Source organism: Oreochromis aureus, linkage group 10 (genome assembly GCF_013358895.1).
Source record: "Oreochromis aureus strain Israel breed Guangdong linkage group 10, ZZ_aureus, whole genome shotgun sequence".
Classification (NCBI taxonomy): domain Eukaryota; kingdom Metazoa; phylum Chordata; class Actinopteri; order Cichliformes; family Cichlidae; genus Oreochromis; species Oreochromis aureus.
This window is the reverse complement of record NC_052951.1, coordinates 32100073-32126704: the sequence shown is the minus strand read 5'-3', so window position 1 is coordinate 32126704 and position 26632 is coordinate 32100073. Positions and strand designations below refer to the sequence as shown.

General features: G+C 42.6%; 1 protein-coding gene and 1 long non-coding RNA gene across 2 annotated transcripts; one reads left to right on the top strand and one right to left on the bottom strand.

Moving 5' to 3' along the window:
• Positions 1-24935, bottom strand: LOC116328526 (proline-rich protein 7). The gene is made up of 3 exons (XM_031750340.2): positions 24753-24935; positions 12225-13655; positions 1-1478 (listed from the first exon to the last, which is right to left on the bottom strand). Exons 2-3 carry the CDS (start codon positions 12580-12582, stop codon positions 925-927), a joined length of 912 nt encoding a protein of 303 aa, XP_031606200.2. The 5' UTR covers positions 12583-13655; positions 24753-24935; the 3' UTR covers positions 1-924.
• Positions 4674-6778, top strand: LOC120442142. Its single transcript, XR_005614508.1, has 3 exons — positions 4674-4850; positions 5923-6180; positions 6253-6778. It is a non-coding gene; the product is annotated as an uncharacterized LOC120442142 (long non-coding RNA).
• Positions 24936-26632: the final 1697 nt, after the last annotated feature.

Sequence of the window (26632 nt, the reverse complement as noted above, 5' to 3'; positions counted from 1 at the left end):
TCACAGATGAAGATGTTTTTATTTCACAAGGCATTTGTCACAAAGTTTAAAAGAATGATTGGAAGTTTGTACATGGAAAAATCTTTTCTTTTTCATATCAGAGACCCAGCTGACGTCAGCCGGTGACCATCAAAAGGGCTGTGCCAGCAGTTTGCGGTAAAGACGACACTGAAAACAACAAAACAGCAAAACGAATCCAAGCGTGCTCGTCTCTGTGGCTTTCTTGTACTCTGCACAGTGGAATCCAAACAACTCTGAAGGTAAACTGACCTTCAGCATTTCGACTGTAATATCACGGACGTGCTGGCCGAAGGTCACCGTGTGCTCTTTTGTAAGCGTTAATGCTCACAGTCCTCGAGGTGGAGGCAAGCTGTGAACAGTCTTCCTAAAAATCAGCACGGATAAAAGAAGAGAGGTCGTCGTGGGCTACAGACGGTTTCCCGGAGCCATGGCAACAGCAGCCTCGTACAATAGGTTGTTCGAGTGCAGTGAGAGGAGGAGAGATCGCGGATGAATGAAAGTGCACCATGAGAGAGGGTAGTTAGGGGTGGAAATGAAGGCGATAGTAAGTCTGCATGAAAGGTAGTGCAGCCGCTGTGCTTACTGCTCGTTTTGATTCTCGTCCTCTGCCTCCTTTCCTTTCCTCCTGGTGTTGACTCAATTAGCTCCAATGTGACAGCAGAATACCTCTGACTTGACAACAGTGCTTTGAAACAGTGTGTAATACACCTACACAGCTGAAAGCCTCAGTCCTGGCAGAGTTAAGTGGCAGCTTTTGCCCACAGAGCTACAAGGGGGAACATAACTCCTAACGCCTCTCCAGCCCTAAAACCCTCTTTGGGCAATTAAATCTCTACTTGTAGCAGCGTTATGATACCAAATGTCCAGCTTTTTAGTTGTTTATCCTTCTGACAGAATTCGGGCCTAAACAGCAGTGCTCCGGCCCAGCAAGGGGAAGGCTGTTGGCATGCCACAGCTGGGCTCCAACCCCCTGAGTCCATGGACCCCCTGAAGCCCTTGCAACCCTCCTTGGAACCCCTGAATCCCTCCTTGAAGTCCCTGTATTCCACCTCTGAGTCCGTCATTATGAGTCCTTGGCTCTCTGCGGGGCATGGTAGCGATCGCGGCTGTAGCCTGAAGGGATCGGGTTGCAGGTGGGGTGAGGTTATTGTGGTTCAGATCCATGTTGGACAGGAGGTGACCCAAAGAGTCCCAGCGCTGAGACGAAGGCAGGCGTATCAGGGAGGAGTAGCCTCGGTTGGGGAACACGGTAGCCGCAGGAGGCTTGCTGGTCTCGGATGTGAACACCGGGGCGCGATCGTGAGGTTCCCTTAAAGACGACGGGGCGGCTCGGAGAGGGGCGGGCTTCAGGTACGTCCCCCCCCGCGGGTCGGCCAAGACCTCGCAGTAAGGTGGAGGAGGATCATCCATCAGAACTGCTTCCTCGTAACAAGGCGGCTTCCCAAACACATCAGTGTCTGCAAGAACGAGAAAATGGGAGTTAGCATTATGGACCGATAAGCTATAAACTGCAATTCCCCTAATGGCCACTGGAGGCAGTTTCCAAAAATGAGTCAATCCCTATAGACTCCCATTTTAAAATGTCCAACCTCAAGCCAGAGCTGTTTAAATATATCAACAGTAAAGTTACAATTATTTTATTCAGCAACGTTTTGGATTATTTAACATGATTCTTAATCTAAGAATTACTTAATCAAAGCTCTGTTCAGCTCCATTCCTCTTGGCTGGAGCTGAACTAAACAGCAGGTAATGGAGTATTAGTATTAGTAGTAGTCTTTGTTGTCCAACTGAATCATTTAATCAAAACCCAGAGGCTACGTCAGTCTATGATCATAACAGTCCAGATTTTTCAGCATTAAGCATTAAGTTAGCACCTTGAGGGACTGTTGTTGTAATTCGGCAGAGTATAAATAAAATTTTATGTTAAAAAAAAAAAAAAAAAAAAAAAAAAAAGTAGCTTCTGGGATGCCAAACGACGACGTGGTATTTTGAACATGCATTCTATTTAATGGCCACCAGAGGGCGCCTCTTGCTTTACAACAAGGGGAAACAGCCCTTGGCTTTGACGCTTTTCCGATCAGTTTATCGGCTCAGTCACTCATTTCAACTCATACTGAATAAAACATGCTCATTGGCTAACACCATGCCAATCACAGTTCATTATCTCAGAGCCACAGTTAGAGCCCCCCCTCCCCCCAACACTCATCGCATTCTTTGATAACCGATGTTTAACATCACTGTGGCTGTGTCCATGTTTTATGCTCTTTTTATACAGAAGCAAGACTGCATCAAAGATCACAGTGGGCACGAATGGAGAAGCTCTAGTGGAGGTGGGTTGAAAAGTGGCTTGCAGTGCAATAGCACCTGTCGTAAAAGGGAATCAGCTGCCTGAACTAACACTGTGTTCAAACTGAAGTAAAAGGAGGAAACTTTTAGATCACAGCTATTAATTAACACCATTGTGATGAGCTCAGTTATTTTGTGTTGTGTGTTTGTGTTGTCATCCCAAAGTAAAGTCTGTAGGACCAGGAAGCAAAACACTAATGAGCTTCTTCCCTGAAGCAGACCGGGGGGAAACCTCAGCTTTCACTGCAACACAGCATCCATTTATCATAATACATGCCTGATGCAGTGTGATACACTGGAATAAAGCCAATGTGCAGCGCACACACACACTTCATTTTCAGGTCACAACCCAAACAGCTTGTAATTACTGCACGCCCGCTGTGATACCTGTGACTGTGCTCGACCGCAGGAACAAAAGCCATCACAGGACTTCTGCTCCGAGTTTGTGCTTCCTCTCTGTCATCCTTCTTGTTTTACCAAATCTCTTTCTGTGTCTCTTACATCACTCACTCCTATTTCAGGCCCGCTTGTTCTCCAGCTTTCCGCCTCCCTCTCAAGACTTCATCAGTTCGAGCGGAGAAACTGCATTGCAGCACGTTGTGCAACAAGACAAACACAAGCCGATGGTTCACAGAGAAAGAAGAGGTGACGATTCTCCAGCCTGGTGTCAATGGTCTGAAGTTTGTATACATTAAGATTTAAAACCACTCTCTCTTTGATAAATCACAGTGCACTCAGATATTCCCCCAATGCAACAAAATGCCAAAAAACTCACAACAAACCAGTCACAAAACACAAACGTCAGAGATGAGGAAAGCAGCAATGATTCATCCGTCTGAGATTTCAATTTACTATTTACTACAGAGGAAATACTGCGTGTCGCTTATGTACACTTGGCAGTGCTGAGTGAGGGAAACATGGAGCCATTTCAGTTCATCTGTGGAAAACTGAGTTAAAGTTTCTCATTCAGCCCAGAGCGAGCTCGGAGTAGAGCCTATTCAGCATGGGCGGCCCTGATGTAGACCCAGAAGTCGCTGGAAAGATTATATATCACCAACACAGAGGCGCATTTGTCAGATGCCTCCTGTTTTGCCGTTACATCATGCGAGGTGTCCTTCAGTGTTCCTGCAGTTTCAGATGTGCAACGTCTGAGATCCTTCCCAGACACCTGCTCACATCCTGGGCCTGACCTCAGTAAATCACACCTGAAACCTTGGCTGATTGTGACCTACACCCGTTTTCACAAGTAGAGGATCAGTAGGGGGTCCATGACCCTCTCGGAGACACTCCCATAGAGCTTGGGACTCTCCACCAGTTGCTCTTAGAACTGAAGAAGCTTCTTGGATGAAACATCTATAACAAACATAAACAAGTCCATACGCTTCTGTTTCCGTGCTCTTAGACTACGATGACCTGGATGACTTGAAACCTTCACAGACGATGTGCAGCGTCCTGAAAAAGAGGTTGGAGGCCGGCGGCTGTACAGATTCCTGGATTAACAGTCAGGAAATTACATTTCAATACATCAAAGTTATCTGCAAGTCGAGCAGATTGAAAAGAAAAAAATAAGTGTAAACAGAGTAAGCCAACGTGCAATCACTCAGAAAAACAGCAGCGCAGTGGTCATTAAGTCCAACTGATGTGAAAAGTTCGTGCTTCCAACACAATGTTTTGTTGTTTTACAGTTTAAACAAACTAAGGGGAGTTACTTGTTCCTAGAGCGTCACTTTGACCATTACAGGCATCAAAACTGATTCTGGTTCCTGCACTGAATATATTTATTTAAGGTTTAAAAGTCCGCAAACTGAAGTAATCACGAGGCTGTACTTTGAAACATGTCTGACACTCATCTGAGGCTGCAGAGATCTAATCACTGAGGATGAGAAGCTCCCCGTGGAGATGATTGTAATTTAGTGAAATTGTCTGAAATACCTTAATTTGCTATTCTCTTCCTGATTTCCTTTCTTGCAGGATGCACTCTGATTATGCTTCACAACAGGAAAGCGAGCTTTTAGATGAAGTTGAGAACGTTTCTGTCAGTTATGCAGCAACAGGTTGGTTTTTTTCCATTGTTCTCTCTCCTAATTGGCTCGCTCACACCTGCTACTAATTGCACTGATGGACTCGTCTGTTTTACATTTGCAAGAATCTCAAATCTCTGCAGTGAAATGTTGACATGCATGTTCAGCAGAAGCACCTGCGCAGGTTTCTGAGCTGCTGTGCTGCTTTCAGGGAGCGCTGGGACATTAATCACGGTCAACACTCAGCTGAATTCGTGCTGAATGGATTTTAGCTGACGTGTGAGATAAGTGAAGGGAGCAGCTGTGTCTGCAGTGCGGCTGAAACAACAGAAAACAAAGTGCTGAACTGTTGTGGCTTTTAAGCGGTGTGTCTGCTACCTGACACAGATTACTTTGACATTTTCTGACATTTGAGAAAGAAAGCAACTGGAGGTGGTTGTGCTGCAGAGAGCACAGCAAAGGGTAAGATTCAGGAAAACCTGACCGGCAGCCGATGAGAGCAGAGTTTATATTTCAGTGTATCGTCAGGAATAATTTAACCCTCAGGCTGCAAACACACATCAGTCGAACTGCAGATTTCTGGAGCTGAAAGACATTTTTATATCCAGGCTGATGAATGTGCCCAGATCGTGATCAATATCTGTCGAATGTTGCACAAGCTGCCGTCCTCCTTTTTCAAACACCGAAGACAACTCGGCTCTTCAGACTGCTGCACGAGCTCTGTTTAAAGCAACTGTGCGACTTCTTTAGCCAAGCAATCAACTATATTTATATACACACACTCATACAGGTTTTATGTTTCTAAAATGACTGATGGGATCTCTCCTCAGTTTCTGTAGAGCTGTGAAAAGACTGGCTCTAAGGATATTCAAGGACAGTTTGCCTGCAGCTCAGCCTGTTTAGTCATGTAGACATGATCAAGATGAGTTGAAGTTCAAACGGAAACATCAAAATCAAAAAAGGTGATTTAATTGACTTTGTCAGACGAGCTGGTCTGAGTCTGTAAGGTTTTTTAGAGAATGGCGGCAGTTCTTCAGGTGAAAATACATTGTTGATGGCAGGGGTCAGAGAAGAATGGCAAGATTGCAACAGTAACTTTGACAATCACTGGTTCATCCAACATTCAGATGGCATTGTCAGAATTTGGTGTAAACATGAAAGCATGGAGGTATCCTGACTTGTATCAGCTGTTTAGGCTGCTGCTGGTGTAACGGTGTGGGGGGGATTTCCTTCACACATTTTCGACCCCTCAGTGCTGAGCATCGTTTAAGCACCACAGCTTAGCTGACCACGTCCATCTTCTGATGGGTGCTTCAGCTAGGATAACACACAGTGTTGTTTAAATCATCTCATATTAGAGCAACAGAGGGGGAAAAATAATAAACTTTTCAGGGGTGAATTTGAAGTTCATGAAGTTAAAAAGATATTTTCTGTGAAACTGACTCAATCTTTAAGCCAGTGACAAATCATGACATGAAAAGTGACTAAAATAGGAATGATTAATTGTTTTGTTTTTTTTGTCACAATCTAACAGCCAGGGGTCAAAACACATCCAATTATTTTTCCACAAGACGTGACAAGAAATGCTGCCATAAATACACTAATCAGAGAAAGGAAGAGAGGAGGAGGCAGAGCCAGAAAAAGCTGACGAAGGCTCTGAGAGAACCGCTTCAGCTGGAAAAAGTCCTCCAACATCTTCCATCCATGTGTGAAGCAGCGCCTCCATGAGTGTTTTACTGCGATTACTGACGAGTGTACCGCTAATTTGGGTTTGTAGGTGTCACCCCGAGAGGTAAAAGCAGCTGTATGCAAGATAATGATGGATGGCGGTAAGAACATATTATCCATTAACACTTTTTCACAGGTATGCTGTAGTGCCTGAAAAATGACCCACGCCCACACCCATCAGCAGCAGCAACCCACATACCAACCAACAGCCTGTTTACAGCCACCACAGCAAACAGCAGCGCTGGAAACCTTCAGCTGTTTGGTGAACTGTTGCCATGAAACGGGCCTTACTGATCAATGCAAATGTGTTTGTTTATACCTGGCCAGAGTCCATCAAACATGGCTCACAGATACCTGCAAGATCAGGTTACTATTGTTTCTCAGCTCTGCACTAACTCCCCTATCAACACGTCAGCTGTAAACAGGACCAGCAGCTGTCAGGACGGCTTTAAATACCCAGCAAACGCTCAGCAGGGACGTCAGCAGAAACACGCGGGCTGATGTTTCCACCGGAGGGTCGGACGGGTCCGAAGCTGAAACCACTCACAGGATTAAGCTAATGGGAACCACGGTCGCATCCATTAGATAAAACTTGACCCAGTTTAGCTGCTGTGCCTAAACCATCAAAGCTAACAATAAGAACCTTCGACTGCAGGCCAGCCGTGCCCAAGTTTGAATGTGAAACTCTTCCTGTGATCATTAAGGAGAGGATTAAAATTATCTCTCTTAATAGTTTCATTTCTGATCATTTCTGGTTTATTTTAACGGAAAAACCTTTTTGATTTTTGCAACTAATCCTGTAAATTCATGAGAGTTTAACAAAAATTATCATTTGGTTCATTCAATTCAATTCAACTCAACTCAACTCAGTTTTATTTATACAGCACCAAATCACAACAACAGTCACCTCAGTGCACTTTTTATTGTAAGGTAGACCCTACAATAATACATACAGAGAAAAACCCAACAATCATATGACCCCCTATGAGCAAGCACTTTGGTGACAGTGAGAAAGAAAAACTCCCTTTTAACAGGAAGAAACCTCCGGCAGAACCAGGCTCAGGGAGGGGCGGGGCCATCTGCTGCGACCGGTTGGGGTGGGAGAAGGAAGACGTCCCATCATGCTGTAAGTTTATCAGGATTAAGCCTGATGAAAGTCTGAAGGACAACTTTTATCATTTGAAATACTGCTAATTAATTTTATGCACAGAATAACCCAATAAAACAAATATATTGATTTATCTACATCATTACTATGATGACAACCACAGAAAGCTTAACTGTCGCCATCAATGAATGAACTGACAAATTTACAAGACCAAAACTAGAACTTGCTAAATTTATGAACCAAAACTTAAAAGGAAAATAACATTTTCAAAAGGGGAAAAAAAAATGAATTTTAGATGAAAAAAAAAAAAACCTAGCAAATTTAAAAAAAAATCTGGAGAAAATGTAAGAAGAAAAAAAAACTAGTAAATGTGAAAATCCTAGGTGATTTTCAGAAAATTTGACCTCTGACCTTGAAGCTATTGGGATTCGAAGTCATCTGAGATTTTTAGTAGATGCACCTATGGTATCAATTTAAAAATCCTGCATGACCTTGTTCTTCAGTTATCATATTCACAAACTGCTCACACCGCCCGCCCGCCTGGGTGACAACAGAACCCCATCAGCCTTTTACGGGTGATGGGAAACAACAAACCTTTAAAAGGGGGAAAAAAAGAAAAAGCAAAATTTATGATGGGGAAAAAACAACAACAACAACAACAACAACAACAACAACAACAACAAAAAGGTACTCTAAAATTTATAGTCAAATACTGCAAAATTTACAAGGAAATATGTGATAAATTTAAGAAGAAAAACCACAAAGTTATGATGGAAAAATTTAAAGGGATAATATAGTAAATTCATAAAGGATCATCCAGCTAAATTGAAGGATGAATAAACGCAATCTTAAAGGGAAAACAAATTGGTAAATTTGCAAGACAAACACTGGGGGAGTTAAAAGAACTTAGAAGATCTAAAAATCCAAGATGAAAGTGCTTATTTTATGAGGGAAAACTGAAATCCAAGAGGAGAAACAGTGCATTTAAAAGGAAAACGCTGGAGATTGAGAGGAAACCTGCCAAATGCAAGAGGAAAAAGGCCAAATTTTTATTAACAAAACTGAAAGTCAGGGAGTGATGTTTCTTTGAAGGCTGTTACTAGAAGATCATAAGCACCTCTTTCTGCTCGTATTTTAAATCCAGTAAATAAACTCTTAACTGGTTTTCATTATGAGTCTCCTCCACCTGGACAAACACAGATTAATAACAGCTAATATTAAGAAAACCATCTGTATCTGCCGCACGTTTTGCTGTGAAATAGTCTCATCTTCTGTGTTTTTAGCAGATACCCAGTAAAGCTATCAGCGGCTGCTTCACACAGTGCTGCAAATGGACCAAAACTGTTTGCTGAAAGAGGCTAAAAATGCTTCTTTCCACTTTGCTGTAAAACCTCCAGGTGTTTTTACCACCTCCTCTGCTGGTGAAGTGGACTGAAACAGCTCCTCTCAGGTCTCGGCTGCCGAGCACCTGCTTCGCTTTCAGCTCTGCTGCTGCCTGGATACTAAACCTCTTCATCAGTCTGCTTTGTGGCCGAGACTCCAGCAATCTTTTGTTTCATCCTGTACTGTCTGTCTCCGCTCATTAATCGTCTTTGAGAGCAGCTGATGCTCTTTTACCTCTTTCCCTTTAACTCCTTTAATTCCTCTTCTTTTTTAGATCTGTACAGATATTTAAAAGCTTGTTCGTTTTGTTCCTCCGTCATAAAACAAGCTGCTCCTTACGCGCATTGTTTTCACTCTATAGATCATTTAGATTTTCCTGCTTCACATTTTTATATTTGTTTAGAAAAAAAACCCAAGAACTGAAATGGGAGTATTCTCACACAACTATGACACCAAAATGTCAACAAAAATATTTAATTTGAAAAATATTCAATTTAACTGGAAGTTAAATTCACATCTCAGAGAGAAAACCTGGGAAGCAGTCACGGGGAGAAGAGGAAAATCCATTCAAACTGATTTAAACACTTAGTTTCAGCCATTTTTTTTTCCATCTCTTGGATCTGCATGATGTCACAGAGTGAATAGTCCTTGTATGGTTATATCAGGCACAGAAGCCACACCCTTCTGCTGTTAAAAATTTCTGCTTACGAGGGACAGCCAATCAGAAAGAGTTTGGCTTTAAAAAGGGAGGGGAGGAGCTAAAGTGGCTTGTTTCAAACAGGAAAGCCTCAGGCTACACAGAGAGAGGCGTTTTTTTGTTTTTAAAGGATTTTTCCGAGGTTTTTTTTCCTTTCTTTTTTTAGAAAACATGTCAGTGTGAAAACAAAATTATCTGTCCACAGCACACCGATGCTATCTGTGATGTTTTAATCCCAATGTCGACTAAAAGGCCACAAGCAATAACACAATGAACAATCTGTCTTCAGCGTTAGATTTTGACATCAAAATCGTTTTTCTTGTCCGCATGTAAACGCAGAAACTGTTTTCTAACATCTTTACCTGCACAGGAGTTTTTTTAAAGCTCAGTTTTCAGTGGAAACACCCGTGTACGTGTGGATGTAGCCTGCAGAGTATTACTTTGAGCTGCGAATCGTGAAATGCTCCTCAGGTACAGTGAGAGGATAGAAATATAAAGCTGTAAATGAGCAGGATAGCTCACATACTGCAAATTACATGTACTATGTGGGTTTATTAAGACCTGAGCAACATTTTTCCTCTTCAGAGTTTAATCCGTGCGTGGCAGTTTCATTAGGAACGGGGAGTTTCACAGTCTCAGTGATTACAGAGATTCTTTGCGAAGATGCACCTCTCGGCCTCTGAGTGTCTCCTCCTTCTAATCACTCTTATTTTATTGTTACTTACTCCATCACCGCACGGCCTCCGCGGCTGTTGCCTACGCCTCAGTGGCAGCTGTCACCACGACACCATGCGGGGGAACGCTGGCCAGCATGGAGGGAGGGAGGTGGAAGCTCCTGTACTTTGCTTCTCTGTTTGCATTGTATAAGTTTTCTCTTTCTCTTTCCTGTTGTGCTGAGTTCAAACCACGAGGCGCAAGTATGAAAAAACGGCTTGTAAATACAGATCAAACACGGCGTGACAGGTTTGGTTATTTGCTCAGCAGCAGAGAGGAGTTCTGCTTCAGAAAGTGAATCAAGTTTACAGTAGAGACTAATAAATGCAGGAGGAGGTATTATGAATGCTGACTGCAGCTCTGCTCTCTGTGGAAACTCTTATAAGCAGTACTGGATCTGAAGAGCTTGAAGCTGTATTTTTCAGGTTACTCCTGTGAGGATGTGTCTGATGGTTGACAGGAAATGTCCAAATCACGAACACGGTACATCGTCACGAGCCTTGCTGGTCATAAAGCTGGGGCAGTATTACTGCTGAAATTTGAACTTCTCATGCTTAGCTCACTATAACTACCTTTTCCATACTGCACATGGAAACAATACAGCAGGAAAAAAAATTGTAAACATATCTAATATCAACTGAAGTCAAACTGTAAGAGTGCTGCAGTTTCTTGTAATACATAATAAGCACCTTCTGCCACAAGATTAGGACCTAAATACAATTAGAGGATGGTATAAGGCAAAGTGTCTTTAGGAAATGAGGGTAGGGAGAAGGATACAGCCAGGCCTACATGAGTATTTTGGTAAACACCACTTTTTGTGTTTCGGCCTTTTAACCACACAGAAACAGGCTCTTCTGCACACAGTCCTCATTTATAAAGTGCTTTACAAACTCGTACATTACAGCTAACAGCTGGATTTTCTCCTTTGAGTGCAGCTAGCCAAACAGCAAACAGCCACTTGGTGCTAAAGAGACAGACAGTGGAAGTGGACAGTATATCCTCAGTTTCTTAGCATAAAACTCATTGTTACAGCCAGGAGCAGCACTAAAGTGATCCACTAAAACTGATTTTTAATTTTAGTGTCGTTATTTTCCTCTGAGTTATTGATTCTGTCCCTAGTTAGCTAATGTAAGTCAATTAGCTGCAACCAACCAACCAACCACATGACGTCACGTTCCATACTGAGAGAAGATGGCGCTAAACATGTTTTTACAACTTTAACTTTGAGCACTGATTTCTTAAATCCAGCTTCACAGACAGAGTTAGTTGTCAGTTTTTGAGAGCAGGGCTCAGAGGTGTAAATTAGCCTTTAGGTGTGTAGCATTTCATGTCCCATTAATCTATTGTACAAATAAATTTTTGTGCTGTTAGCGTTAATCTCGTTGCACAGGGTCAATGCGTTAGCCTTAGCGCCATCCAGCCCCACGCACGGGGCGATCTGCGTTAACTCGCTAATGGAGATTTGCCGCGTTAATGCGGTTATGGCGTTAACGCGATTTTAACGAGATTAACGCTAACAGCACTAAATATTTCTCTAAACTTTATTTCAATGATGTACAATTAAAATTAGAGGCAGTGAACAATAACTTGACTATAAATGAACTAACATATCATCACAGATCAATCGTATCCGGTTTCTTCCAGGTATGTAGTTAGTTGTGTGCACTTATTATGCAGGGAAATGGGACAGGTTTAGCTGAGGCCAAAGCTGTAGACACAGGAAAACCCAAATGTTTTGTTTCGTGTTGAATTAGTTCTCATAAATGTGAAGCAAGTTTCTGCTGCAAGTCTCAGTCGCACTGACAGCTTGGCAAGATCCAGAGTTCATAAAGCTGTGACAGTGTGCGTGGAGAAGTCGGAAGACTGAATTATATCCATGAACTCTATTTTTAACGGCTAATTAAATACTAGGATTTCACCAAACAAAACTGGAGCAGACTCCATATTATTTGTTAGATACCTCTGAAAACTACAGAAAAGACCAACATCACAAACACAGTCAGGAGGCTCAGCCGAGCAGACAGCTGTCAGAGACAAACCTCTGTTTGTGGATGTAAATTAAGGAATTTTAACACGGAGGTTTTATGGAGATCAACTCACTTTTGGAATCCGCTTTAAGTGGCCATTAGAGGAACTGCAGTTTTTGAAACCTGAGGTTGCGTCTTAGCTCGTGAGCAATTTGTCACCTGTGAAATAAAATGATTACCTGGCATGCTGACCCAGGTCGCTTGAGGCAATGGATGGGGAACGGGTAGCGGAAGAGGAGGCGACAGAGTCTGAGGAGGGCTGAACTGTGGCGGGTCTCTGGGCAGCTGTGGAGGTTGTTGCGGTGGTGGTGGTGGTGGAGCAGGAGGAGCAGCAGGTGGGTATCCGGCGGGGTGGCAGCTGAGCGGCTCCATCTCTACAGTTCGCAGACACTGCTCCCTCAGCCTCTCCTCGCGCCGGCGCTTCAGCCGGCGCTGCAGGAAGCTGCAGAAACAGCAGAGCATGATGACGAGGGCCCAGACCAACCAGAAGCCAGCGAAACAGGCCAGGAAGGTGTAGGTGCCCTGCGACATCACCATGGCGGTGACTGGATGCGCAGCGAGTTCCCCCCAAGACAGGAAGAGAGGATTTCAGATGGGCGAGTTCAGCGGTCGTCTAGAAACTCAGCAAGGTCACTTTCGTTGAGAAAGACGGAGGATAGTGACTTAAACACGGGTCGAGTCAGAATCCTTCACCAAACATCGAGATGGCTTCAAGTTTCTTGTTTAAATGTTAAAGAAAAGTGCGTCAAGACCCTTCAAGCTCCTGCCTGAAGAATTTAAAACTCATGGGAGGAAAAAAGATAAAAAAGAAAAATCCAGTAAAACTGAAGCTTTTCTGGAACACAGCAGTCACATGGCTCCATATTTAGCCGCGCTCGTTACGCTTATAAAAGGCTGGCAGGTGATAAAAGCTTTGACAATAAGACGTATAATCGCACACATTAGTGTCCTAATTACATAAGATCCACTGAGAGATAAAATAAATCACAGAGAAATTTACAGAAGAAAGCAGGTGGAAAATTTAGATTTTTGTTCTGCATCAGCACCAAAATCATTAAGAAAAAAGTATAAATAAATCTTTGTGCTTTGAAAAAATAAAAATACTCAACATAAACATCAGTGATCAAAACCGTCTTCGTCTCTGTTTGTGAGTCTCCTCCATCCGTCCAGATGTTTCAGATGATAACCCTCTGCTGCCTGAAATACGCCTCATTTAGATGGAAATCTGTGTGGATCCCACACAGTTATTCCAAATGACTACAGATGAACTCCCCGGTGTTTCCACTGCAGCAAACCTCCATTTAAATTCTCCGAAAGGCTCCAGCAGCCTGCTTTCAATAATCCACCCTCTCAGGAAGCTTCTGCTTCGTTCCCGCTGGAGGATAAAGTTGTAACGGTTCCGTCATTGTCAGATTTTTGCAGCTGATTCTAGAACTAAACCAAACGGAGAACGTCTTCCGAACCAAGCCGACATCCGGTCAGAAGCACCAAAAAGAAACACGGCAGTGCCTTTGTTCACGTGAAGTCAAACAGCTGGTCCCTTCGGGGCCGGGGTCCCTCAGATTTCTTCCCCTTCAGATCACAGCTGGACTCCTCGGCCTCACGCTGCCCTGCAAACACACACGGGAGGCCTGCATCAGGACAAAATCAGGCAATATTTTCAACACAGAACCGAGAGCAGGAAAAACAGCACTGAGGCTGGGCCGTTATAAATGTCAGCCGTTCATGCAGGATATAACACCGACATCAGGGGGGCCAAGTATCAGTTTCACACGTCAGAGAAGAAAAGACATTCACACAGTGGTGAGATACGCAGAACGAGACAGAATCACTGGGAACGAGTCGAATAAACACTTCAAATAGAGGATCAATTTATTACTTCAGTGTAAATCAGAAGACCATAACAGACATAAGCACCTCAGCGATAAACATGAAAACAAATGTTTAAATTCTGGTGACTTTCTACATGAGTATTTAAAAAACAACATCACAAACGTAATATTAACACAAAAGTTAATCTGGATTTGGCACACAGTGTCATATCTGGGGAATAACACTGAGGTTGGGTCAAAATGTGATATAGTTTTTGGCTTTAACAGCTGTGACACCCTCACCTGTTTGATTTCTTTCACAGACCCGTCACGTGCCCTGTATGAGAAGCTGCATGTAAGGAAGTGTTTCTGCAGGCCTCCAAATCTGCTGCCAGAGATCAATCATCCAGATATTTTAGGAAATTCAAGCATCCATGTTAAACTGAGCTCCACACCTGAGTCTATACAGAGCCAGAGTACCAGAAATTTACCCTAAAACATCCAATAATAGGATAATTCGGTGTTAAAACGGCCCCTCAATAAAGAAGGACTGTAGGGACCTGAAAGTCTTCCCTCTACATTTTTCCAGGATTGTCTCTGATGGTCGATGGGAGGCATTTGACTTGGAAATATAACTTAAAAATAATGAGTTTAAACCCTTTCATATAAATATATAAACATATTACTGCAACTGAGTGATTGGGGTTTCTGTGGATGCACTTTTCTCGGTACACGATTTGTTTTTTTAGAAACTATAATTTTAACAGTTTATGATCTGTAATGGCTCACATTAAAAACCTTATTTTTTCTGTGAAAGCTCCAGCACATCGATCCCACGCTCATTCCTGCAGCTGCTGAAGGGTGCAAACTGAAATCATTATGATTTTCCCCTCACTGCGATGACAGGAACAAGCAAACATGTCGTTCCCAACAATGATGCCGACACTCCTTTGGACATTTTGTTCCTTCAGATTTCACACTTGGCGAACAGAAGATCCTGCAGGGCTTCATGTCAACGACCCCAAACAGACAGACCGACGTTAGACTGCAGACCTCCATCTGGAGAGATCTGACTCTGCACAACTTTAGTCTCAAGAATCGTGCTGACACAGTTTTATACTGAAAAGTGTGATGGTGCTAGGAGAGTACTGCAAGATGGTAGAAATGTAAAAAGTTTTACTGTGTTAACATTTTTCAGTAGCGTTACATCAAAAAGGCAAAGGGTCTTTATGAAATGAGGGTAGGATGAAGTCATATGTGGGTATTTTGGTAACTGGTGCTTTTTTAAGACTGCCTTTTTTATTCCCCCTTCCTGATTCATGCTCCCTGCTTCTTGTGGAGGATTTGCCAAGTTTTTAGTTTTACTTACTTTTAGGTTTCTTGTGGGGGTTTTGTGTCTGCTCACTTCCTGTTTTAGATCAGTAATTGCTTTTCTGCATCTTGTGTCTTCTCTCTGATTCTGTTCCCACCTGAGTCTCCGAGTAACCAAGTTCTCTCTTTTGTAATTGTTAATTACATCTTAATCCCCTCCACCTGTGCCCTATTCCCGTTTCTAATTCTACAAGGACCTGACAGGTCTTTCTGTTACCTTTGTTCGATTGTCATTGAATATTTGTTTAAAGCGTTTTCTTGGATATTTTCAGGGTTAGCTGATGCAAAAATCAAAAAGTTCTCGAAGGATCTTCTCATTTATAATAATTTCGCTGTAAGGCGGAGTTCTGAGTGATTATCTCTGATGACCCTCTGCAATAAGAATTTAGTTTTGTTTTTAGTTATCTTTGTAGATTTTTCCAAAATGGTCCATTTGATCTTTATCATTCATTCCGTTCGCTGGTTCAACAAAACCTAAAACCCACATCATGACTGTGGTTATCAACGTTCTTTAACCCCAGCTCCCATTTCACTCCAACACAAAGTTGATCAACTGAGCCATGCCTACTCCAATCAGTTACATTATCAGAGGAATGGGTGACAGGAGCATGAAAAGAATGGAAAATATACCAAAAACTGCTGCTGTAGAAAGTTGTCTGTCTGGTGATTTGATCACAACATCAGGGCAGCTTTCGCTCAGCCAATTGTCTACCAATTGAAAGTCTTATAGTAGAAAGTGCTTTGAATGCTCAAATAGAGTAGAAAGCAGCACACAAGTACCACTCCATCTACCATTGTGCTGCTCTTTATTTTTAACATAACAGCTGCACATTAGAGCACTAAAACTGTCCCACAGCCTAATAAAGGAGCCATAGAAATCACTTTGTCCACGTTATTTGTTGTGCATTTAACTTCATTGATTCTCAGGTAACACCTCAGTAATCTGTGTTCCAGCAGCTCCAACTGTGTGAAACAGGCTTGGCAGCAATTTAGGAGCAAGTTACTTCTTTATGTTTTTAAAGAAAAAAATCGATGCCAACTGTAAACAATTATCTCCACATGTGCGCCGCAGTTGTTAGTAACAGGATAAATTTTAATTTTCTACAGTTAATTTCAAATTTCTGGGATAAGTCTGTAACTTACATTCTTTCCATTATAGTATTACAAAATTTTGTAGTTTTACTCTTGACATCATCTAGTTAGAAGCTAAAGTAAATTTTTTAACACGAGAGTCTATGTCTTGATGCACGCTCATCATTCAGGTGTTTATCTGGACGTTGCATTTACAGTAGCAGTAACGTTGAAGCTCAGCTGACTGCAGCTTTCCCCAACCTTATAAACACTACATTTGCATAATGACTAAAACCAGCAACACTGTCTAACAATGGACCGCGAGTATTGATCAGGGGCCATGAGTAGCATTCACAGAGAGTTGAGGAGTGGCTGCAATCACAGCATTGTAAGATGGTGAGGCTTCCTGCTCAGTTCAGAGATGGTCTTTCTCTTTAACTGGCCTCCTTGACTCGCCCCCCCAAACCAGCGTTCTTCCCTGTTCAGCACGTCTACATCCTTATCTGTAATACAGTGCACACTGGCCTGCAGGTGTAAACAGACTGCAGAGTCCTGGCCTGACAAGGTGGTTTTTCTATGTTGTGCCATCTACCTTTGGGCAGACCAATATTTGGCATGGGGGGGTTGAAAGCCACAGATGTAATGTTGCAAAAAAATGCATCTCAGCTGTTTGATACTCCCGACATGAGGGATCAGGAGAGGTTTTCACTTAGGCAGCAGTTTGCCCGTCTCTCCGGGATTGCCTGGAGCTTTCTTTAGGTGCCCTCCCAGCTTTGACAAATGTCCAGCTGAGATAACTACATGTACTCTGGGTCTTTTTGATATGATGATCTGCTTCCCCGGACGCTGTGTCTCTGTGTTGTAGCATCCTGATAACACCCAATTTGTGCTTCACTGAAGGAAGCGAGTCAAACCTTGAATACGTTCCATTTATGCTGGTTTACACATTACTGATGGAAATGTCACAGTCTAAGAAAGCCGGCCTGTCATTTCTCATTTCCTCCCTGATCAACTTTAAGTGTTCGATCAAATGACCAGTATCAACTTTCTGGGATAGGAGTCCATGGGGACTGACTCACTTTTGTTTGGACATTCAAGGAACTGCAGATTTTGGCACTTAGCTTGTTTTTCTTTCTTTTTTTAAACAACTTTAAATGTCTCTTATGTCTTATGTCGCTCAACGTGTTTTATTGTTGTGTTTTTGTGGTTGTTGTACTTGAGAAAGACAACAGAAAAGAATTATGCAGCCATAAAGCGATTCTCAGAGACTTCTTCTTTCTCTCCAGTCAGAACGACTCCTGTGGGAATTCCTCTCACTTTGAAATACACTCAGCAGCCGGGATTACCTCATGAGTCTAGCTAAAGTGAGAAACATTTTCGACAATTAAAAAACATTTCTGACTTTGTCATGCTGCAAGAAATTTTTTTTTTAAATGAGCTAAATGTTGAGGGCTGTGTTTTCTTCTCTGAATCGGACACTTGTGCTAGATTACCGTTTTATTTAAGCCGTGTTTCTTTCCCTCCTTCCTACAGCACCTTTGGGAGTCACACCCTTGTGTCTGTTGCAATTTAATACTGTTCAGTAGCGGTGATTCATCAGCTGAGGGCTCGGTGAGGTCGCACAGCCACTGATATTTCAATCTGCTGTGAGCGCTGATATGGAAGAAAGGCTTTGTTTACTCCCCACGCTTCCTGCCTGTCCGACACAGTCATCAAAGAGAAGCGATACACACTTGGACCTCCACCTCTACACCTACAACAATACACATAACACTCGCTCTATTTTTATCTGCTCTTCCTTTTGTCTTTTAATGGCTCTCACTCGAACCACAATCTGAGATGAAGCTGATCTCTGGGAGCTGAGAGGCAATAGTAAAAGCAGGAGAGGATGCAACACAATTAAACCTCTTTAAAAAGAGATGTTTCGAGATAATACGTTCTAATTGTGCTTTTATCTGCAAAGCTGTTACAACCTCGACGAGACAACTTGAGTTCACCGTCAGAGCCAAGCAAATCAAAGTGCTTCACGGAGCGAGGGAAAAGAAAGCAGGTCATTGGTTATTTCATTTTCCATCACCGTTGAGGTTTGGTAACCGCACATGCACGGCCCTTCTGTAGTCCAATTTAAGTAGAGCCTGATGGATATGTGATTTAAAAGACTGATCTCGACATTTGGGGATTTAGAAATTCGCTATATTGTCTCTTTTTTTTCCTCAGACGCATGAAACAAACACTTGTTATTTGTAGTTATTTCTGAGTAGTTACCCAAATGACAATAATACTGTTTTATTGTTTCAACCAGTTGTAGATTTCTCATTTACGCTTTGCCCGACTGCTCAGGTCAGCTGTTTGCTCTTGTAGCGCCCAAACATATGATGTTAACAGAGAAGTGGGAGAGCGCACCGCTAGTTAATAAACTACACAATATCAACGCTCACAGTGGTAAAAGGGTGTTTCTCATATCTGCACTTTTTACATTTCCATTAAACAGCTGTTATAAATGCTGATGCTTTACTGCGACAAATAGCTAATATTGGTCAATATATCAGCCCCAGCTCTAACTTTAAGTCATATTCTGAAAATTAAACATTTCAAGAATAACACTAAAAAAAAAATATCAGTGGTTTTAACCACAGTTTTAAAATGATACATTTATTATTCCTCGTAAATAAAATAATTTTACAAATAAATTTTATCTTAATTTGTGTGTAAGACCTTGGGCAGATTTATTAATTCATTATATCAGCTAATGGCAAAGTCACGTCTTAATAATCACACTTTCCCACTGATAAACACTTCAGTTATATTCTCTCATTATATCAGAGTTTATTCACTGTCTACAACAATGTTAGATCCACTTCAAAGAAAATTCACTAATACTAACAGCAGCTAACAGAGGTTGGAACAGAGGCTAACAGCATTGAACAGGGCTGAGTTTCACTGACTCATTGACTCGTATCGGACTTTCACGAGGTTTGACAGCCTTCTCTAAAATAAATAGGAGTTGACACCTGGCTGACGTAAACAGCGGACTAACAGCCTACATTCACTATAGGTAAACTGGGGCCATAGTTGTTTGTCCTACATGAGCCACAGTAGGATGATACACTTGAATTGGGGAGTAAGTAAACAGAACAATGTTTCCACACCAAGCACATGTGGTAACTGATCTCAGAGCCAGCAGCAGCATGTCAAGCATGCTAATGTCCCATCAAAGACCACAGGTTTATCCATAATGTGCATGTCCAAACAACCAGCTGCGAGCTTCTCAGACTGACAAACTCTAGCAGTTGTTAACAGGAGACGGACACTCCCTGTCCCCAATCAGTGGCCCAGCAATCAAGTGGCATTAATTCTGCTTCCAGAGACAATAACAAACTGTGGCTTCAAGATGGCCGTCATATAACAATACATTCAAACAGACATTAGAGAAGCTTTATGACTTCAGATAAAAGGAGGCAGACCGCATTAGGTATGTTTTAACTGATATCTCTTTTTTTTAGATTTCACTGCCTACCCTGACAAAACACTAATGAAAAATAGTTATGAAACATGGATGCTGTAACTAAATGTTTGCACTTCCTTTAAGGTCACAAGCAGCTCTGAGTTCTTTGCAGTCTATCAAAACCAGCTATGTAAACTTTAAGAAGGGTTTAAAAGTGCAAACTCATATTTGTACTTATGATAATAGTAAGCAATCTGTTTGAGAATAGTCAAAACCAAAAAAAGCTCCTGTTGTCCTTTTCAGCAGCTGAAGGCTGACACTTTTCAGGAGTTTGGAAGATTTTCTAGCTTCTGGAGCTGGAAACCTTTCCTGGAAAACTGCATGTTGAGGCAGCTGAGGTATGTGAGAATCCCCCATCAGTTTAAACCACTTTAGCTACTTCATAGCTGGAAACATTTTAAACCACTTAGAGCGCACATCCTCCAACATGAACAACACAAAACAAGTTCTTCATCATCTGCAGCAGTTTTGTATACAATGGTCCTTACTAGACCTGACTGTCATCATCATTTCACTCCACAAGCCGCAATGACACATTTCTGCATTACAGTGCCTGTTTTTATTTTAATTTGTTACCATTTATATAGCACAACAGTCACCTGAAAGTGCTTTATATTGTAAAGTAAAGACCCTACAATTATACAGAGACAACCTGAACAATAAGACAGTCCTCTATGAGCAAACCTTTGGCAACAGTGGGAAGGAAAAACTCCCTTTTAACAGGAAGAAACCTCTAGCAAAACCAGTCTCTGGGAGGGGCGGGGCCATCTGCCTCAACCGGATGGGGCTGAATCGAGGGAGATAAGTATTTGTCCTTAAGTATTTGTCCTAACAATGAGACAACACTGCCACCAACAGGTCAGACTTTAAATTACCAAATATTGAGCAATTTTTTTTAAATCGGAAAGACAAAAATTAGGGCGTCAAGTGTGCTGTCATCGCCACTTGTTCATCTATTTTCCAAAACTGCCTAAAACCTACCCAGGTGAAAATCATAAAACATGTTGGAGAGCTGGAGCAAGGACAAAAGTAAAGATCCGCTACATTTGAATCTGACCGCTGTCACAAAAAGAAAAAAATTCCAAAGTCCATCAATGTGAAGAAATAGGTCACCAGCAAATCTGGCTATTGCTTGGTATTTATTAATGTGTGTTGCAAGCAACTCTTAGTTCCTGGAGTCATAAAATGCATGAAGGCATTCAAAATATAAGCACAGAAAGACTGAAACCTTCACAAGTTCAATTTTATGCTCTAAAAGCAACGTCTACACTAAATTTGGTAAAATTTCATATCTGGTCTAGTTTTAAAAATGAAAGTGATCATGTGTGATTACAAATAAAAGAAAAAAACCCTTCAGGTATCCTGTTAACATGGAAAATTCCTCCCAGGATGTACTTCCAGCTTTGGGTTGATCTCTGTCTCTGTCAGGATTCAGAGTTTCTGCTTCAGTAGGTCGCGGTGTCTCCTCTCAAAGCAACACATCTGTCGTCACTTTTCACTCAAAAATCCCTCATGATCACCGGATCCACATGCTGAGGGTGTCGGATAAAATCTTAAGACCTTTTCCTGGAAACGAGCTGTTTTTCCTGCTGGTGTCCTTTAAAAGTCTGCAGCACTCACATTTCTCAAAGGTCACTGAGAAAATGTGGCTGAAAGGACAAATGAAATCATGACTATGAGGTGAACATTTTCTGCTTTTCATGTCTGTTTTAGAGGGACATTTACTGTCTGTTTTTTTTGCCCTAAGTTTTTTCCTACAATTTGTGTAAGCAAGTAAACAGTTAGTGCTGTTTCGTGCCCTACAGATCACCACTGTCAAATCTGAATATCTCAGCAGGGTTAAAGGGCACTTATCTGCTCTTCCTTATTTCCTGTCATACAGAAACTGTAGGATTTCAAAAAAAAGAAAAAAAAAAAGAAGAGGTCAGTCGATCCACAAGTAACCCCTGTGAGCCAAACGCACAGACCGCTCACTGACCTGCTCTTGGATCTGTATCATGTCATCGAGACGGGCTATCCCTAATTATGGTCACTTTAGGCACAGAAGCCCCACCCACTTGCTTTTAAAACCTTCTGTTTATGAAGAACAGCAAATAAGGAGAAAGTTGTATTTAAGGGGGAGGAGCTAAAACAGCTTGTTTCAGACAGAGGAAGAACTGAGGGACCAAGAATGATTATTTTGAGCTTTTAACCATAATAAGCTATTCTAGGAGAGCCCAACAATAAAACCAGAATAAGTCCACTTAAACAAAAAAGCCTAAACAACTTAAACATAAAAAGGTTTGTTGTCGTTTCTTTGGGATCATAAACCAGCTGATTCACTGCTAAGGACCAGCCTGAGGATAAAGGTCTGAGTCACGACTGAGGCTGCAGAGCAGTTTCACCTGCAGATGCTTCACATGCTCACTGAATACAAAACAATCAGACGTCACATACTAAACACAACAATGGGGCACTTTACGTCCCTCCTCTGCAGCATTTCTCCACAGGTGTGTCCAATCAGGCCTAATGTTGCAGGTCCTTATAAAGGCTCATCTCGCCCTCGTCTCGGCCTCAGCAGCAGGTTCCTGAGCTCCTCGGTCTGATAAGAAGGTCTTTGCCGTGTTCTGTTCGACGCCTTCTTGTTGTTTGTTGTGCAGAGGGTGTGCACGTTGAACCAATTTAAAGGAGCGCTGGTTTGAAGCCCCTCAGCTCTGCTTTGATCCCGTCTCGCCGGTTTTGTGTCCATAATGAAGCAAACGGCACATACCGATGAGTGTCAGCTCGATGCATTTATACTTCAAAAGGTCTGCCTCAAAACGACGTGAAACACATTAGTAAAGGTGCAAGTTTCCATTCGGCTCATTTTATCCAGAGGCAGCAGAAGGACAACAACACAAGGTCGAGACTTTATCGTGTTAGAGAGGAAGCTTGTTGGGAGGAATGAGGAGTAATGACTCTCTGCAGTCAGTGAATGCAATCAAGTCCAGAAATGAGGACTTGCCTCTTACAATAATGCAACCTTTCAAAAACAAACTCATCTCAATACCATCAAATTTAGAAACATCCTGTGTCAGAGTAAAAATTAGTCCAAACATTTATACCTCTAAGCTGAGCTGTTGTAGTTAATTATCAGCCTGAAAAGCCTCAAGTTGATCCAAAACGCTGCAGCAGAGTACTGATGAGGCCTAACTAGCTTCTCTTTAATTAAATCCTGAATTTAATTCTAAATCCTTCTCCTGACATACAAAGTCTGGAACAATCAGCCCATCTCTGTCTTAAAGACCTCACAGTAGCTTATTCCCCTAATACATCACTGCTTTCTCTGGTTTATTTTTGATTTCTGGAGTTTCTAAAAGAAGGATGGGAGGCAGAGCCTTCAGCTTCAGGCCGTTCTGTGGAACCAGCTCCCAGTCTGGGTTCAGCAGACAGAGATACCCTCACTACTGTTCACATTAGGATTAAAGCTTTCCTTTTAGGTCGGGCTGGATCAGGTGACCCTGAACCCTGCTGCTATTGGCTCAGGGTGCTGGTTGTTTAGTTTGTGGGGGGTTTTCCTGTCTCCCTGACTCCACCCCCGATGGCTCCCTGATCATGCTTCTATTATTGTCCTCTTCCTGTTAAAAGGGACTTCTTCCTCCCCAGAGTCTCCAAGGGCTTCCTCAGAGTGGATCACCTGATTGTTGGAGTTTTCTCTCTGATACTGACTGTTGCGTTGATCCGTCACTACATGAATTAAACTGAACTGAACTAAACTTCAGAGTAAAGCCAACACTAAAGCAGAGTTTGTTTATGATCGTTGCTACCCTCAAACTGTGAGCGAGCAGTGCTGGTGTCTCAGTCACACCTGTTACCTCTGGCTATAAAAACAAAAACTGTGGCAAAGTCCATATTTATATACAGTCTGTGTTGCTGAGACCAAGAGAAGAGTCAATGAAAGTCATTTACAGTGCTGTAATAATATCATGTCTATCATGACTGTCCAGAGTTCAGAATATGGAGAAAAACTACAACAAACCTGGTCAGTAAAGATAAACACCGAGTCCACTTAGCTGCTGAAATGTTCAACCCTTTATTATTTCTCAATAAACTGAGGAAAACTAAATGCATAACAACTTACAAATCTCATTCTTCTTCTTCATTCAACTGTTCGTCCATCAGTTGCTGCTCAAGCTTCACTGTAAGCTCTCTGCACTGGAACTTGTTCCCCAGTAATGGACACACATGACGTCAGTCTGGGCCAGTTATGGCACAGTTACAGCACCCGGATGGGGTCTGTGGATGTAGCCCAGGTGTCACAACACACCTGAAGTTTGGCCAAATAAATCTTCACAATCGTTTATTCATCTGCCTATATATCACTGCACCCACGTGACCTCTAAGGCCCCTAAACTGGACCTTCCTCTCAAATAGAGGACACGTTTTACGGCAGCAGGTGTAGGTGTGTCACTAAATCACTGCACCTGCTTCTTCTGGGCCACTTTCAGCGTTTATGACTCGCTTTGCGCACTCCAAAGTGTTCAGTGGGCCAGATGTGATCCAGCTGTCACCCCTGACATCGAGGCCGTGTTAGGTGGAGCTGTGGCTGAACCGAAGCAGTCAACATTCAGAGCTACCTGTGCGTCAGGTGCAACCATGTGTCGCTAAAGAGGCTCAAGGAGGGCGCAGCTGGCGCTAAAAGTGCGCGGGAAAGTGTTTGTTTTGTGTTTAGTGACTCTGCGTTAAGCGGAGTCGTGTCTGTGAAATCATCCTCAAAACACGCTGATCGGTTTCCACATTGCGCAACAGCTCAGACGCACTGCTCCTCTCCAAAGGTCTCTCCTTTAATTCCCCAGCAGCAGGACGGACGCTGGAGCAGCTCCGAGGAGCACCGACGCCAAAAACACGGGAGTGTCTGCGCACAGACAAGCCAGGATAACGTGACAGCGCAGGTAACAACTCCACGTTATCGAAAAAACAAACAAACTCACCTTTAATTCCTGCGCTGGTTCCGACGGGCTCCGCTCACTGTGCCATTCAACTTAGAGTCCACAATTTAAAAACCAAAAAGGTAAACACAGTTTCTCCTCGGTAAAGATGGGAGCTCCTCCGCTCCTCTCTCCTCTGCCTCCTCCCGGCAGCGCTGCGCGTCGTGTTTTGGACGTCAGGCTGATAAAAAAGAGGTTTATCGGTTCACCTTGACAGCCTGGCTCCTCCCTCCTCCTCTCTCTCCCTCTGTCTCTCCTTCACTCAGTCCCTCCCCTCCTCTCCATCAGCGGAGCAGCAGCAGGAGTGTTTCGTGACTCTCGGGCCAGCTGTCTGTCTGTCTGTCTGTCTGCTTGAATGATGAGAATACAAATCAAGCTGCCGGTGGCGGGGTTTTTCCAAGGACGCACGAACTGGCAAAGGAAGACAGAAGGAGGAAAGGAAGGAAGGAAGGCAGAGAGGTGTAAAGCATTAGAGTGATGTTTCCATGTCAGACAGTTTAAACTGGGTGGATTTTACTGCTGTGGGGTTTTCTCAGACTCATGCAGGAGAGTCCGAAAAAGACTGCACCTGAGATCCAGCTGTGTCAAGGAGGAGTGGGAGCAAACAAAACACAAGCTGCTTAAAATAAGTTCAAGTTCCTCACAGCATGCCACAGAGCCGGACCGATATATCAGCAGATCTATGCAACATATATCTGCATTTATAAGAGCTCATAACTCTACATTAAAAGTAAACATGTGAAAGAGAAACACCCTTCAACCAGTGTGAGGGTTGTTGTTGCATAGTTTGTCCACCAGAGAGCGCTGTCTTACGAACAGGTGTTTGCTGCCCCAAATATGAAAACCAGCTGATCCGGGCAAAGTCTGAGGCTACGTCCACACGTACACGGGTATTTTTGAAAACAGAGATTTTCCATTTTCGTTTTAAAAAATAATCCCGTCCACACGTAAATGCAGAAATGAAGGAAAACGCTGCTAGGAACATGCCAAAGCAACAGGTGGCAATATATTCCTAACCGTGTAGAAATGTTGGCCAATCAGAAGTCTAGAAGCCTCGGTGGGAAATAGTAAACAAAGATGGGGCATAGAAGCAGAACCGAGTGGTATGTGTGGAGGGACAGTAACTGTGTGTGTATATGTAAGCATTTAAACACTGCAGAGAGTACAATTAACAGTAACAGTATTGTAGAAATTCATTTCACCGAAACAATAATGTGGCGCACAGTGTGACGTCAAAAAAGGCGCACACCTTTGACGCTGCGTTTTCTCCGTTTTCCTCGTCCACACGTAAATGCAAAAACGGAGTTTTCGAAAATATCCACCCTGGCAGGTGTTTTTAAAACTCTCCGTTTTCAGTGACCGAAAACGCCGTTTATGTGTGGACGAAAGGTGCAAACGCATAGAAAAATCTGCGTTTTCAAAAATACCCGGGTACATGTGGATGTAGCCCGACAAACCATATTTCTCTCATGCTGGCTTATGAGAGACATATTATACAGCGACTGGAGGAGACTGCTGTTGTTGTTGCTATATCAGTAAAACTGAATTTAAACTGAACTGAGTCAGGCAGCGCGTGAGCCACAACTTATTTTGACATTAAATCTACATTACTTTTAAACTGCACTGTCATGTTATCTGAGTGAGAAGTTGTAAATAACTGCACATAACAAATGTTAAAGAAATCTGTTTATGTTTCATGTGTATGAAAGAAAAAATATCGGCTGATATATCGGATAGCTAAATCACCAAATACCAGTATTGGTATGTCGAGGCTCATCAGTGCACGATGAACCACAGGCTTTGAATAAAAGATGAATTAAAATAAGACGTCAGGTGTCCTACCTGTGCATTTCCAGCCATTTCATCGTCTTTATTCTAGCCAG